The sequence below is a fragment of the Scyliorhinus canicula genome, chromosome 6 (assembly GCF_902713615.1).
Source record: "Scyliorhinus canicula chromosome 6, sScyCan1.1, whole genome shotgun sequence".
NCBI lineage: Eukaryota > Metazoa > Chordata > Chondrichthyes > Carcharhiniformes > Scyliorhinidae > Scyliorhinus > Scyliorhinus canicula.
This window is the reverse complement of record NC_052151.1, coordinates 204,217,731-204,233,103: the sequence shown is the minus strand read 5'-3', so window position 1 is coordinate 204,233,103 and position 15,373 is coordinate 204,217,731. Positions and strand designations below refer to the sequence as shown.

The 15,373-nt window shown below is 46.0% G+C and overlaps 1 protein-coding gene across 1 annotated transcript; it reads left to right on the top strand.

Moving 5' to 3' along the window:
* Positions 1–679: 679 nt before the first annotated feature.
* Positions 680–1,817, top strand: LOC119967992 (probable G-protein coupled receptor 139). Its single transcript, XM_038801092.1, has 2 exons — positions 680–749; positions 886–1,817. Exons 1-2 carry the CDS (start codon positions 680–682, stop codon positions 1,815–1,817), a joined length of 1,002 nt encoding a protein of 333 aa, XP_038657020.1.
* The last annotated feature ends 13,556 nt before the right edge of the window (positions 1,818–15,373 follow it).

The window sequence follows — 15,373 nt, the reverse complement described above, 5'->3', positions numbered from 1 at the left end:
CATTTCTAATTGTAAACATTCTTAGAGAGGAACAGACTGCACGAAGCAAAGGTGAATTCTATCGTACTTTTTGCCATGTTTCAGTCTGATACATTTTGTTCCCAAGTGTACTGCTTGATTTGGAATGTATGTTGAAAATTTACAAAAATAACTACGATCATTGATTCACAAAAGAGTCGAGCAACTGAAAAGGGACAAGTCGAGTGTAATGGCAGTGTCTGCAGGTTTCATGCTACAATGCGTGTAAAGTACTTTTACAAATCTAATAAGTAAAGTAATTATATGTGAATAAAACAAACGTGCAAGATTAACTGTCCAATAAAATGTTTTACTCCCTCTCTTAATCTAACACTATGAGCTAAATAAAATACAACATCTCCATTCCTATTTTTTTTTAAATATCCAACATTTAACTTCCTCTCTTAATAACACAATATACTAAATTTAAAAAAAACTTCTTATTGCCTTTGTTTCTTTAATGGTCAATCAAAATTTTAACTTGTTCTCTTACTCGAATGCAAGCTAATAAAACAGATTGGTGTGTGTATTTGTTAAATGACTGTAAGTAATGATAATGATGACGTTTCACGATTGACTACCTCGGGGATTGATGAACGTATAAATACCCGATGCCACTTAGAGTTTCTCGGCACCTACATCATTCATACATTTTTACAAGATGGGAAAACCTGTTATTCTATTGATAAAAGAGATTTACTATCCAATTCTGGCAGCTATTGGTGTCCCAGGTGAGACATTGTAAACCGTTTGTTTTTAATGAGTTTTTGCTGCCTCCCTTTCCTTGTAGACTGTTCGAGAAAATTAGTCGAAATGTCTCTTCATTAGAGGTTGGAGTACCACCTAACTTTTTTTTCTTCCTTTCAGCAAACTTGGTGACCATTCTGATTCTTTGCCGAGGGAAGTGTGGCCTTTCTCATTGTATCGCTTTAATCATGTTGGCCATGGCAACATCAGATTTACTGGTCATGATTATCAATGTAATGATGTATCACATTTTCAGTTATAATTTTACACTTTCATTTCTGCAGCGGACTCCCGTGTGTCAGTTCATTCTATACTTGACAGCTGTCACACTCGATATGTCTGTATGGTTCACAGTCTTCTTCACATTTGACCGATTTGCAGTTATCTGCTGCCAGAAGTTCCAAGCAAAGTATTGCACCAAGAGAACTGCAGCTGTGGTTATAACAATGTTCTCTGTTCTGATCTTTTTCAAGGATCTCCCATTTATCTTTGGCTCTGAACATCAGCAGATCATTAATCAGGTGCAGTGGGGCTGTCAGTCAAGTGTGACGTTTTTGTCTTCACCTCTCGGTATAGTGTTCTTTTGGTTTCACATAGCTTCACTGGTTTGGCTTCCCTTTACCTTAATTGCCTTGTTTAATTCTTTGACAATAAGACGTATTACAGTGTCAAGCAGAGACCGAAAGAAACTCCGATCTCACACAATTGAGAACAAGTCGGATCCAGAGATAGAGAACCGAAGGAAATCAATCATCCTCCTTTTCACTGTTTCGGGCAGTTTCTTACTGTTGTGGTTGCCGTCTGTCATCGGTGTTATAATATCTCGACTGGTAAGCACTAATTCTTATCAAGGTGACCGTACAAATCTTAGATATATCGCCGCAGAAGTTGGAACGATGTTGAAGTTTATGAGTTCCTGTCCAAACACGTGTATTTATGCAGCGACTCAGAGAAAATTCCGAGAGGAGCTGAAGGGGCTGTTAAAATCTCCCTTCACATTGATTCTACTGTTTATCAATAAGGAAGGGGTTACAACATTGTGCTCTCGGTGAAATATTAGAATTTATTTCAGACAATTTTCCTGCTATGCCTTAAATTCTCTCTTATTGCAGCAACATTAAGTTTTTCACGTGAACCGCCAGAATTGCGCAGCTTTATTCAGCATCTTTGTGGATTTCAAAATCATTGTAGTCTATTAGTTTCACAATTCTATGGTTGAAAACTGCAGCGAAATAATGACATTTTGTATTAAAAACTAAATGTGTCAGTGATGACGTATTAACAGAATGGATTATTTGATCACAACTATTTGGTGCATGACGTGAGCTGTCGTCCAATTCTACAATGCAATTGGTCGGATGAGATAACTCTGTCGAAACTGAGGGCAATAATGGTCGAAATTGTGGGGGACACGGGCTTTTATTTGCCACTAAGTTTTAAATTCAGGATGGTACCAGTGGACTGGAGAACCACAAATATGATGGATTTGTTTACAGAAGACTGTAAAGGGCGGCACGGTGGCGCAGTCGATAGCATTGCTGCATCAGGGTGCTGAGGTACCAGTGACTGTCCGTGTGAAGTTGACACATTCTACCCGTGTCTGCCTGGGTCTGACCCCCTATAATCCAAAGATGTGCAGTGTAGGTGGATTGGCCACGCTAATTTGCCACTTACTTGTAAAAAACATAAAAAATGACTGCAAGGATAAGGTGTGAACAGGATAGGGAATGCTAGCTGGTAGGAAAGCTTTTAGAAGATTTAATTCTGGAGAGAAAATTAGTGTATTTTTGGTAAATTATTTTTATTAAATATGCACTTATCTCAATATTATTTCGGGGATTCTAATGTAAAAGGAACATAGTCAACAATTAAAAGCGTACCAAAACCTATCCCCCAACAATACATTAAAAAAAACAATGCCTGACGGTGACTAACTCTTTAAGAAAGGAAATGAACGGCGGTTACCTCAAGCAGAACCCCTCTGCCGACCCCTTAATGGTGTACATGACCTTCTCTAAATGTAAATATTCTATACATCTGATTCTTCTGATCTCGCCTCCGGGCTATTAATGAGGCATCCATCTTCACTCCCGTCTGCAGCACCAGCGGACAAGGCTCCAGTTCAATGTTAAGAATCTCTGCCATGGTGTTAAAAATGATGAAGAAGCTTACGAACTTGGGACATGACCAGAACATATGATTGTGATTATGCGACTCCCCAGAACACAGTTGACACCTGTCGTCCACCCTGAGGAAAAAAATACTCATTCTCGCCTTTGGCAGATGAGTCCCATGCACCATTTTCAATTTGGTCAAACTGGGCGACGCACAGGAAGGCATGGAGTTTATTCTATGAAGAGCCTCACTCCTTACCCCTCATCCAAAATGAGAGCCAATTCGACTTCCAACTTTGCCTTCACGTCGTCCAAGGGGCATACTCTGCGGCTAGGATTTGGGCAGAGATGCACGAAATATCTCCCCCCACCCCCACTTCTCATCCGACGCATCCAAAGATAAACTCCTCTTCAACGAGGATTGTGGTATCAGGGAAGTAAAGGAAAAATCTTCCCAAAAAATAACGATTATACAGATAATAAACTAAATTAATCAGAGTGAGTTGAAAATTTACTGACAACTCAAAACTGGCAAACCGTCCCGCTAGGAAAACGTCCCCAAAGCTTTCTAACCTATTTCCCTCCATTGACCTCCAGGTCGTGTTGAAACCAGACAGCGCAAAGAGATGATTACCACAAAAAAAGGGCAGCAACTACATGGAGCTAATTTTAAAATGTTAGCTGAATTGTCTCCAGATCCTCAGGGTGGACACAACCACCGGATTCAAAGAAAATCTCGCAGGAGAGAAAGGAAACCTGGCAGTTACTAAAGCACCCAAACCAGAACCCCGAAAAGACTTGCCGACATTTGCCCCCATATGGAGCACGAATCGCTGTCATCCTAGCACTTCCTCAATATTGGCAACCGAATAATAAAATCACAAGCTGGGTAGAGAGAAACCACCTGATTGTCTATCCTAAAGGTGAAATGCCCCATCGACCCTTGGGGTCCTGCCTGCCTAAACAAAAGAGGACACCAATGTGTTAACTGAAACGAAAAAGGAAATAAGGAGAAAAGTGGGGACAGACTGAAAAATAAAGAAATTCTTAGGAATACATTTATTTTGATAATCTGAACACTGCCCGCTAACAACTGGGGAGGTTATCTCTTCATTGCAAGTCAAATTTGACCCCATTCTCCAGACTGGCCTATTTCAATTTAAGAAGCGTGGCCCAATCGAGAACCAGATAACGAATGTTTGACCTGACAAGGAGAAATGGTAACATACCCAAATTGGTTCCCCTCCCCGAGAAATTAACTGGGAAATATTCGCTCTTGTAGAGATTCAACTCATACACAGAGAAGGAGCCAACGCTCCTAAATTGCTTCATTATCTCATCCATAGTAAAAATTAGGCCAATAATATAAAGAAGCAGATCATCTGCAAATAATCAGACCCTATGTTCTATCCTCCCTGACTTATCCCCTTCCATCTATCGAAAGATATCAACGCTATGGCCAATGGATCGATCGCAAAAGCAAAATGAAGTGGAGACAGTGGACATCCCTGCCGAGTTCCCCTGTTCAAAAAAAAAAATCCCGAGCTCAAGATATTAGCCTGGACAGTAGCTGTGGGAGCTTTATGCAGTAGCGTACCCAATACATGAATCTCTGCCCAAACCAATCCTCCAAGGAGTTCTTAACTATTTTCCCATTCTGCCCTACCAAACGCCTTTTCAGCGTCCATGGATACAATCACCCCTGCCTCGGGCACAGCAGAGGGGAATACAATGCTGTTTGACAGCCAGTATATATTGGGCAACGATTGCCGCCCCTTAATAAAGCCTATCTGGTCTTTTGTGACCAACTACGGGAAGCAGGATCCAGTTGTAGCGTCAAATCCTTGGCAAATAATTTTGAGTCCACGTTCATGAGCAATATGGGTCAATACAACCCACTCTCTATTGGGTACGTGCCCTTCATCGGCATCAGAGATAGAAACCTATGTAAGTGTAAAGTGTAAACAGGGCGACAAGGAATTACAGATCATGGCAATATTAACGGAATGAACTGACCTGCAAACGTCTTGTAGAACTCAATGGGAAATCCATCAGTGCTGGGAATTTCACTCGCTGCATTTACCCAATACATTTCAGAATCACCTCAGGTCTAAAATGGGATTCCAACTACTCCCACCTTTTCCGCTCCACGAACGTGAAGGAGAAGCAATCACAGAACTCGTGCATGTCTGTCCGCTCGTCTAGCGCCTCCGATCTATAAACGTCCCTATTAAATGCTTCAAAAACTACATCGGCTTCAACAGGAGTGGAAACCAAACTGCCATTCAGGTCCCTAATCTGTATAATCTCCCGGAAAACTACCTGCCGCCTCAGATGATGAGCGAAGCAGTGAGTGGCCTTTTCCCTATATTCATAAGTACAGGCGCCGCAGCAGTCTCACTGCCTTCCCTGATAATAACAATTCGAATTGTGTCTGCATCTTTTTATTGCTCGCAAGTAACTCCAGGGTAGTTTCAAGCACTGGGAAAACTGCCTCACAGACTAGTTAAGTAACAGCCAGACAATCACAGAATCATAACACAGACACTGTCCCAGACACAACTGTCACCATTCCTGGGTATGTCCTGTCTCAACATCCGGACAGACCCAGCAGAGGTGGGCGGCACAGTATTATACAGTCGGGAGGGAGTTCCCTGGGAGGCCTCAACATCGAATCTGGACACCATGAAGTCTCATGGGCAAGTTGGGGCTGCAGTGGTTAGGTCATGGGTTCGATCCTGGCCCCGGATCGCTGTCCGTGTGGAGTTTGGATATTCACCCCATGTCTGCATGGGTCTCATCAACACTGGAGAGACCCAGTGTTGGTGTGGGTCAATCCTGTAGTAATGTTCTGGAGTTGCGATGAATTACCTTCAACCACCACTGGTCCTTAATTGGACAAAAACAATAGGGTACTCTAGATTTATTTTTTAAAAAGCACGAGCAAGAAAACCTCCTGCGGATTACCACGTAATGGCCACCATCAGCAGATGAATCATTACTCCTCAATGTTGAACAACTCTTGCAGAATCATTGAGGGTGGCAGTGGAACAGAATATGCTCTGAGGGAAAACATACTTGACCTCAGCCTCACCAATCTGCCTGCTGTTCATGATTGTACCGGTAGAAGTGGCCACCATACAGTCCTTGTGGAGCCAAACTCCTGCATTAACTCTGAGAATGTCCTCCAGTGTGTTGTGTGACTGCCACCGTGTTCAATGGGATAGCCTAGGGACAAATCCAGAAATTCAAGAGTGCGCATCCATAAGGCGTTGTGGCCCATCAGCAGCAACAGAATTACATTCAACCACAATCTGAAACCCCAAGGCCCAGCATATACCCAGTCTACCATTACCACCTATTTCGTGGTTCAACTTTGTTCCAATGTAGCGTGCAGGAGAGCATGCCAGGAGCAACATCAGGTACACCGTAAAAATGAGGTGTCAACGTGGTGAAGCTACAACACAGGACTACGTGTGTACCAAACAGGAGAAGCAACAAGTAATAGACAGAGCTAAGTGATTCCACAACGAACTCATCAGATCTAAGCTCCATTGTCCTGCAAAATCCAACCGTGAATGATGGTGCACAATTAAACAACTTACTGGAAGAGGAAGCTCCACAAATATTCACATCCTCACTGATGGAGGAGCCCAGTACATGTGTGCAAAAGACAAGGCTGAGGGATTCACAACAATCTTCAGCCAGAAGTGCCCAGTGAATGATCCATCTTGGTCTTCTCCGGAGGTTCTCACTATCACAGATGTCAGGCTTGTGCCAATATGACTCACGCCACATGATATCAAGAAACGGATGGAGGTACTGGATACTGCAAAGTCTATGGGCCTTGACAATATCCGGTAATCATACTGAAGACTTGTGCTCCAAACCTTTCTGCACCCATAGCCAAGCTGTTCGAGGACAGCTACAACACTGGCATCTACCCAACAAGGTGGAAACTTGCCCTGGAGTGTCCTACACACAAGAAACAGGACAAATCCAACCCAGCCAATTACCACCCTATCAGTTTACCTTCCATCATCACAAAGTGCCGTAAGGAGTCATCAACAGTGCTATCAAGATGCACTTACTCAGTAATAACCTGTTCACAGACGCTTAATTTGGGTTCCGCCATGGTCACTCAGCTCCTGACCTCATTTCAGCCTTAGTTCAAATATGTGCAAAATAAATGAATGCCAGAGGTGAGGTGAGAGTGACTGCCCTTGACATCAAGGCAGCATTTGACCGAATATGGCATCAAAGAGCCCTAGCTAAACTGAAGTCAATGGGAATCGGGGGGTGGGGGGGGATCTATGCTGTTTGGAGCCATAACTGGCTCAAAAGAAGATGGTTGTGGTGGTTGAAGGTCAGTCATCGCAACTCCAGAACTGCAGGAGTTCCTCAGGCTAGTGTCCTCGGCCTAACCATCTTCAGCTGCGTGATCAATGACCTCCCTTCCATCATAAGGTCAGAAGTGGGGATGTTTTTCGATGCCTACACAATGTTCAGTACTATTTCCGACTCCTCAGACAATGAAACAGCCGCTGTCCAAGACCTGGACAACGTCCAGGCTGGGGCTAACACGTGTCAATTTACATTTGCGCCACACAAGTGCCAGACATGACCATCTCTAATCAGACAGAATGTCACCACCGTTCCTTGACATTCAATTGCATTACCATCGCAGAATCCCCCAGAATAAACATCCTGGAGGTTACCATTGATCAGAAACTCAACGTGCCACGTTAATACTGTTGCTATCAGGGCAGGTCAAAAGCAAGGAATCCTACGGCATGTAACTCACGTCCTTACCCCCCAAATCCTGTCCGCCATCTGCCAGGCACAATTCAGGGTGTAATGGAATACTCTCGACTTGTCGGGGTGTGTGCAACTCCAACAACACTCAAGAAGTGAGACACCATCAAGTACCAAGCAGCCCGCTTGATTGCTCCCACTTCCACAAACCTCTGATGAACAATGGCAGCTGTGTGTACCATGGACAATATGTGCTGCCAAAGTCACCAAAGTATCCTTAGTATCCAAAGTATCCAAAGTATCACCGTCCAAACCCAGCGATCACTACCATCTAGAAGGACAGGAGCAGCAGATACCTGGGAACCCCACCACCTGGATGTTCCCCTCCAAGTCACTCACCACTCTGACTTGGAAATATATCACCGCTCTTTCACTGTTGCTCGGGCAACATCCTGGGACTCCCACCCTCACAGCACAGTGAGTGTACCGACACCTCAGGCACTGCAGTGGTTCAGGAAGGCAAATTACCACCACCTTCTGAGGGGTTACTCGGGATGGGAAATAAGTCCTGGTCCACCCAGAGACGTCCACCTCCCGTAAATGAATAATACAAAAACCGGTGAAAATGAGTGAAACAGCATGCATCCTGGCGGGAACCACCACGCCTGCGAGATCTCCCTATCTGCTATCACCGGAACTGATCGGGAAAAATGGGTATTAATTACAGAAAGCCGAAAACAGATTTGTTTAGGATCAAACGTCTGAATTAAATTGCTTGAGTAGTTTTTGTTTATGTACCAGAGAATTGTTTTCCAGTAATGTGCTTGATGCGGTATGCATGATATTCCAAAATACATTTGACATTAGTCCCCACAATAAACTTGGAAGCAAAGTTTGAGCCCTTGAAACAAAATTGTACACTAGCTGCAGGGGTACGAAATTGGCTCAGTGTTAGGAAAATGGTTTCAGAAAGTACTGGTTAACGAACAAGAAGCTTCGCCCAGAGTGCCGTAAACCTATAGAATTTATTACCACAGTAGTTGAGCATAAATTATTGTTGACGGGATTTTCCATTTCAGAAGCGAAGTGTTGATCTCGGGACTGAATTGGTGGACTTTTACGACAGCAAAATTGGCGATACATCAACCAATACATCAAACGATAATGGGCTAGCACTGGCACCATGTGGAACACGGTCAGTTTCCAATGAAATAAAGTGTCCAATTCGCTGGGGCCGGGATTGACATCGGAGACCTCGGTCCAGTGCCATTCAGTACAGGTCTCCAAAAACGGAGACCAGATGGAATGGCTAACGGAAGCCCCCTGCTGCATGCCCTTTGAGCAGGGTGGCAGCCTGGCAGTGCTGATGCCACTTGGGTATCCTGGCAAAGCCGCCCTGGTACCCTGGCAGTGCCACCTGGGTGCCAGTCTGGGACTGCCAAGGTGTCCAGGTGGCGTTGCCAGATGGAAGGGGCATTGTTAAGCTGCCAAGTTCGCATTTTCTGCACGGATGTAATCGTGCTGGGGTGCCTTGGGCTGGTGTTGGGAGTGGCGTGGGGAAGGCCGGGGACCTTATCTTTTAGGGCCTCACGGTAGCATGGTGGTTAGCACAAATCCATCACAGCTCCAGGGCCCCAGGTTCGATTCCCGGCTGGGTCACTGTCTGTGTGGAGTCTGCACGTCCTCCCCGTGTGTGCGTGAGTTCCCTCCGGGTGCTCCGGTTTCCTCCCATAGTCCAAAGATGTGCGGGTTAGGTGGATTGGCCATGCTAAATTGCCCGTAGTGTAAGGTTAATGGGGGGATTGTTGGGTTACGGGTATACGGGTTACGTGGGTTTAAGTAGGGTGATCATTGCTCGGCACAACATCGAGGGCTGAAGGGCCTGTTCTGTGCTGTACTGTTCTAAAATTCTAAAATTCTAAACTCCACCAAACACCCATGCCTGCTAACTAGATGGCAGGAAGAAGAGAGGCACCCCGGTTCACAAATGCCATACTCGAGACGCTGCTGGACACAGTGCAGAGTGGCGGATCACCCTGTACCTTGGCGCTGGAAGAAGATGCCACCCCCTTCCATGCTCCGGGCATGCACACAGGTGGCAGAGCTGGGGAACTATGGGGAACACCGCCAGGTGCGGAAAGCAAGAATAAATTGCACGACTTCCTCAGGGCGGCACGTGTGAGCAGTACCCGTGGGACTAACCCTGACCAACACACTGTAACCATACCACACCCCTCCTTCCCATCCGGAGGATGGCCGATCCCCCAACCTTACCATCTGCCAGCACCCATAATGGCTGCCATGGTCATGTGCTCTGGTCACGAAGGCCAACAGGTAACCACCCCTTTGCCGCATGCGTCCAACTCTCTACCACTGTGATTTTTTTTGTCTGCCCACATTCCCAGGAGAAGGCAGCTCACAACCGCCAAGAGAGGGAAAATCCTGGAGGGGGACAGCCGGATCTACGCACCCTCATTAAAGCAGAGCAGTGGCACTGGGCCAAAGAGAAGGCAGTCACAGAGGAGGAGGTTCGCATCTGCCGAGCAAGTGAGACCCCGCTGAGTTGCGGGTCCCCATGGCACATATGTCGCTCCACCCACCACCACCCGCACCCACGCCGCACAATCTCCCGCCACCACCTTCACCTTAACAGTCACGGGGAATGGTTTTCCTCCACCGTACCCCCGCGGTACCAGGTGTGCCATGATCTGTCAGATATGTTACACTGTCCATCTGCTGAGCAGGAGTCTTCGATGGCTCCCTCGGTTCGGTCGGTCCTCGACTGAGGGGATCCCGGACACCCGAGGCTATATGCGGAGCCTCCTTCCCACCTCCTCCTCAGCCTGTTAGATGGCACGCTGCCCCTCCTAACTGGTGCCTCCTGTCCATTTGGCGCAATCTCCAGTGCTACAGCTCCCACCCTCTATCATCCATGTGGCCGGTGTCACTCTGCGCAACCACAGGCCACGGTGGACAGTCAGAGAGGTTCTCAGAAAGATGGCTACCTACATTAGCCGTCTGTCCCTGGATACCCCAGTCCCATTTGTGATCAATCCAATCACACGGTCCGTCCACTGATCACACCCAGGCCTCGCAGAGGTCCTTCCCCCATTGTCGCGCCTCGAATGACCGACCATCTCTCTCCCTCATTTGACATGGCACCCTTTTCCCAATTTTTTAAATCACTCTGAAACACGCCTTTGTAATTCCCATTGGCGGAGTCGGACGTTTGCTGCGGCCGACCGAGAATGTCGCCCTGTATGTTTTCAAGAATGAGTTAGGGATCATATGATATGAGAATGGTGGGAGGCGGGGACATGATATGGTGTTGGATGATCGTCAATTAGCATAATGAATGGCGAGCAGGCTCCAGTTCCTATTTTTTCTGATGTGCTCTTGAGATGGAAGGAAGGATTATTCTTCTGTTCCATGGGGATATGTGTTAGAACCCCTGCTATTCCCGATACATATTAACGTACTAATTTTAGATGTGTAGGACTCCAATCGATTGTTACCAATTACGTTCAACAATTATCCCCCGACAAATATATGCAAGAGAATAATGACAATGGCATATTTTTCACCCAAATGGTAATTGGAATCTGCAACTCACTGACTGAAAGGCTGGTAGAGGCTGAAACACACTCAGCATTTAAGAAACGTTTAGATGAGCAGCTGGAACGCCAAAGCATACAAGGCTCCAGACGGCCTGCTCAAAAAGTTTTGGAATAGATTGGACTTACAGAGGGGAAGGCAGGCAGGGGGTTTGGGTCTTCCGAACCTGATGTATTATTACTGGGCGGCGAATGTGGAGAAGGTGTGGAGCTGGGTCAGAGAGGTTGATTCCCGGTGGGTCACAATGGAGGAGAGTTAGTGTCGGGGGTTGGGACTGGAGGCGCTAGCAACAGCGCTGCTCCAGATGGCCCCAGGAAAACATACAGGGAGTCCGGTAATAATAGCTTCATTGAGAATTTGGCGGCAGTTTCGCCAACATTTCGGGTTGGGGGCAGGGTCAAGGAAAATGACGATTCGGTGGAACCACAGATTTGAGCCAGGGAAGTGGGACAGAAATTTTCGGAAATGGGAGCCGAAGGGGATTAAGACACTAAAAGATTTGTTTCTTAGTGGTCGGTTTGTAGGATTCAATGAGATGTGAGCAAATTATGGGCTGGAGCAAGGAGAAATGTTCAGATACATGCAAGTTCAAGATTTTACCAGGAAGAAGATACAGAACTTCCTGGTGGAGCCGGTGCTGCAGGAGGTGCTGACGACAGGGGGACTGGAGAAGGGGGTAGCATCGTTAGTTTAGGGGCTATTTTGGAACAGGAGAAGACACCACTAGAAGGGATCAAAGCAAAATGGGAGGAAGATTTGGGAGAGGGAATAGAGGTGTTCGAGTGTGAGATGCTCCGGAGAGTGAACACCACCACCTCGTGCGTGACGGTGGGGCTGATACAGCTGAAGGTGGTATATAGAGCACACCTCACAAGGGCGAGGATGAGCTGGCTCTTTGAGGGGGGGTACAAGATGTGTGTGAACGTTGCGGTGGTGGTGGGGGGGGGGGGGGAGATCACGTTCTTATATTTTGGTCCTGTCCAAAGATGGAGGATTATTGAAAGGAGGTTTTAAGGATAATCTCGAAAGTGGCGTACATGGAACGGGACCCGGGCCCTCGGGACGCCATATTCGGGGGGTTGGACCAGCCCGGGTTGCAAACGGGCGCGGAGGCAGATGTTGCAGCCTTTGCCTCGTTGATCGCCCGAAGGCTGATCCTGTTAGGGTTGAGATAACTTCTCCATCCTGTGACCTGGCGTGGTGGGGGGATCTGTTGTAATTCTTGACTCTTTAGAAGGTTAAATTTGAACGAAGGGGGTTCTACAATTCATGGGCGTTATTCATTATGCACTTTCAAGAATTGCATAGCATCGAAAATTAGTGATGGGAGGTGTGAGGGTTGGGGGAAGGGGAACTGTATGTGTTAATGGTGACTATTGGTGAATCCTGATTCCTTTTTGTTATTTGTTTATGTTAACATGCGGGCAGTTGTTTGGGGATTGGTGGGAGGGTGGGACTGTTGTTGTTGTAATGGGGATTGACATTAAATTCCTTAATGCTTATTGTTTACTGTTGGTGGGTGTAAATTTGGGAGAAAATGTGAAAAAGTTGGAAAATATTTTTTTTTAAAAAGATTATATTGGAGTTTGCTGGCTGGCACAGACACGATGGTCCGATGGTCCTCTTTGTGTCCTTTAAATCTCTACCACTCTGCCAATAAGATTCCACCTGGTTGACGAATACCGTGCATGGCCTAGCTGGCTTGCCCCAAGACACACAATGCCTGACTTTTGAAATCCAGTTTCTGTTTGAGAATCCCAATAGTATTTCTGTGAAGCCTCCTCCAGATTGTCGGATTATTCCAGAATGTCATGCTCCTCCCGTTGTGAGCTCACGTCTGTCCTTAATTGTCATCACTGCGCCCGCTTTTGAGATGATCTGGCGCGAACTGCAGCCACTGTCTGGAGGTCTCCTGGCCATATTCTGGCTAAAATGGGTAAAGGTAAAATCCATGCCATGGAAGTCTTTAGATCACTGTGAGCAGCTTCTTCGATTGGTGAATTAACCCACCTTTCTGCTGTGACACCCGGTCACGTTAAAATCAACCCAGCAACGCCCATTAACCAGTCATAGGTAAAGAACACTATGTTTGACCGTAATCCATCAAGTATAACATTTTCACATAAAACCAGGACATGAATGGAAGAGTAATACGAACCCAAACCGTTAGCTCTGTTTCTCTCGCGACAGATGGTGCCAGGGCTGCAGAGTTCAATCCAGCATTTTCTGTTGTTTTTAAATTCCGATTTCCAGCATCCGATTTTTTTTTTTGCTTTTCTTTAAATTCACTGTACCTTTCACCAAACAGGAGAGATAACTGGTAATTTGAACGTTATGCCCCATATTCTTTCATCATCTCTGTCCCCTCACCCAAATCCCAATCCCAACCAGGTCCCAGTCACCCACATCCGGGCCCACCAGCTGGAATTATTATCTTCCACGTGCTTCGTGGGAAATAGGAGCACCCACGCCGAAAGACGAGTGGACACCATTAAGCGAAGTATAAAAGATCTTTAAGGCACCAACCGTTAAAAGGCCCATAAAGGGGACTTGGGTGTAACGTTACTGTAAATAAATCAATGTCTTCAGTACAGCTCGGTGTGGCCGGTTAGCTCAGATGCTTGGAGCAAATACCTAATAACGCGATTCCCAAAGGCGGAGACCGGGTACGCAACTATCTCCACGCGTCACATATAATCAGTCCCCTTTGAAGTCGGTTTTCCGCGGCTAAGGTGCCGCAGCGCGGAGTCCTGTTTATCTCCTTGAAGATTCGCATCTCTTATACAATATCTGCCACCTGTTCAGAGAAATTGCCATTCTTTTAAAATCTGTCGATAACATGTGATCCATCGTTTCCTGATCTACAGCGAAACGTCCGCAAGTGAGCAATCAAGTGGCTGTGAACTGTACCCCTGCCGCTCCGTCGCTACAGTTTTTCAGGCATATTCACTCAAGAAATCTCTGCAATCGCCAGTGCAACATGTCATACCAGCCTACCTTCCACTGACGGTATTCAAGCGATCAGCAACGCTGTACACGAATTAATAACCTGCTTGCACAAAATTTGATTCAAATGCTGCCGCCTTCAACAATCCGATATCTTAACATGCAGTTAGCTGCTGGCTGCGGAAAATACATTTGATGCTTGGAAGTCTTTTTCAAAAAGCTGCACGTTGGCCTTCAAATGTGGTGCTAATTACACGGAAACATGTCTAGAACGATCAAAATACCTCAAGGCAGGACGTGTACATTGTTTCTGATGTACTGGGAAGCCATGATGTGAAGATGCCGGCGTTGGACTGGGGTGGCACAGTAAGACGTCTTATAACCACAGGATAAAGTCCAAAAGATTTGTTTGGAGTCACTAGTTTTCGGAGCGCAGTCCTTCCTCCGGTGAGTGACAAACAGACCGGTTGGACTTTAACGGTGTTGTAAGGCTTGTCACTGGGAAGCGGCAGCGCTCCCAATTCTTCCTCGTACAATGTTTTCTACTTGCAATTTCTCTGGGCTATCTCATTGCGAAGGCTGGCACCAGAGAGTAAACCCAAGGCAAAATACCAGCAGCTCTCCGCACAGTCTTCCGCGCGGCCTGTAACGTAGCGCTGACGTGTAAAGGTTACCGAGATAAATATTTGAATCAGATACATTTGTTCTGCCTTCAAATTCTTTGTAAACTTGCTCTACGCGCCAAAAGACTGGCTGTCCTTGCAGAATATGTTTTAGTTTCCTTACCTTTCAAATCCCCAAAACATTTCCCCAAATTTAAAATTAAACAGGCTCTGGGAATTTCATGGTGAAGTACCAACTGCGAGTTTGCACGACTGTGCGCGCCTGTCTTGCAATTGGACAATAATTTGCACACATTTTATTTGCATGCACCTGGGGCACGGCAATTATTCGACACGAACTTGATTTCACTATTTGAGCTACTTTTACTGTTTCAAGAAATCAATCCGTCCAAAGGCATTTGGGCACAAGTGAGTTGTACTGGTTATGTGAGCCGTAGTCACGCACCTGTAAGAAATAGAAAAAAAAAATGAATACTTGAGATGCCTGAACAGGAGAAATTTTGCAGCTTGTGATATGCTTCGTGCAGACGATGATCAGTATTGCCGAAGACAGCG

What these genes read in the sequence shown, in the direction of transcription:
- LOC119967992 (XM_038801092.1), top strand. Translation starts at nt 680, where the DNA reads ATGGGAAAACCTGTTATTCTATTGATAAAAGAGATTTACTATCCAATT. An exon ending in GGCAGCTATTGGTGTCCCAG is followed by an intron (nt 750 to 885) that starts GTGAGACATTGT and finishes TCTTCCTTTCAG; the next exon opens with CAAACTTGGTGACCATTCTG.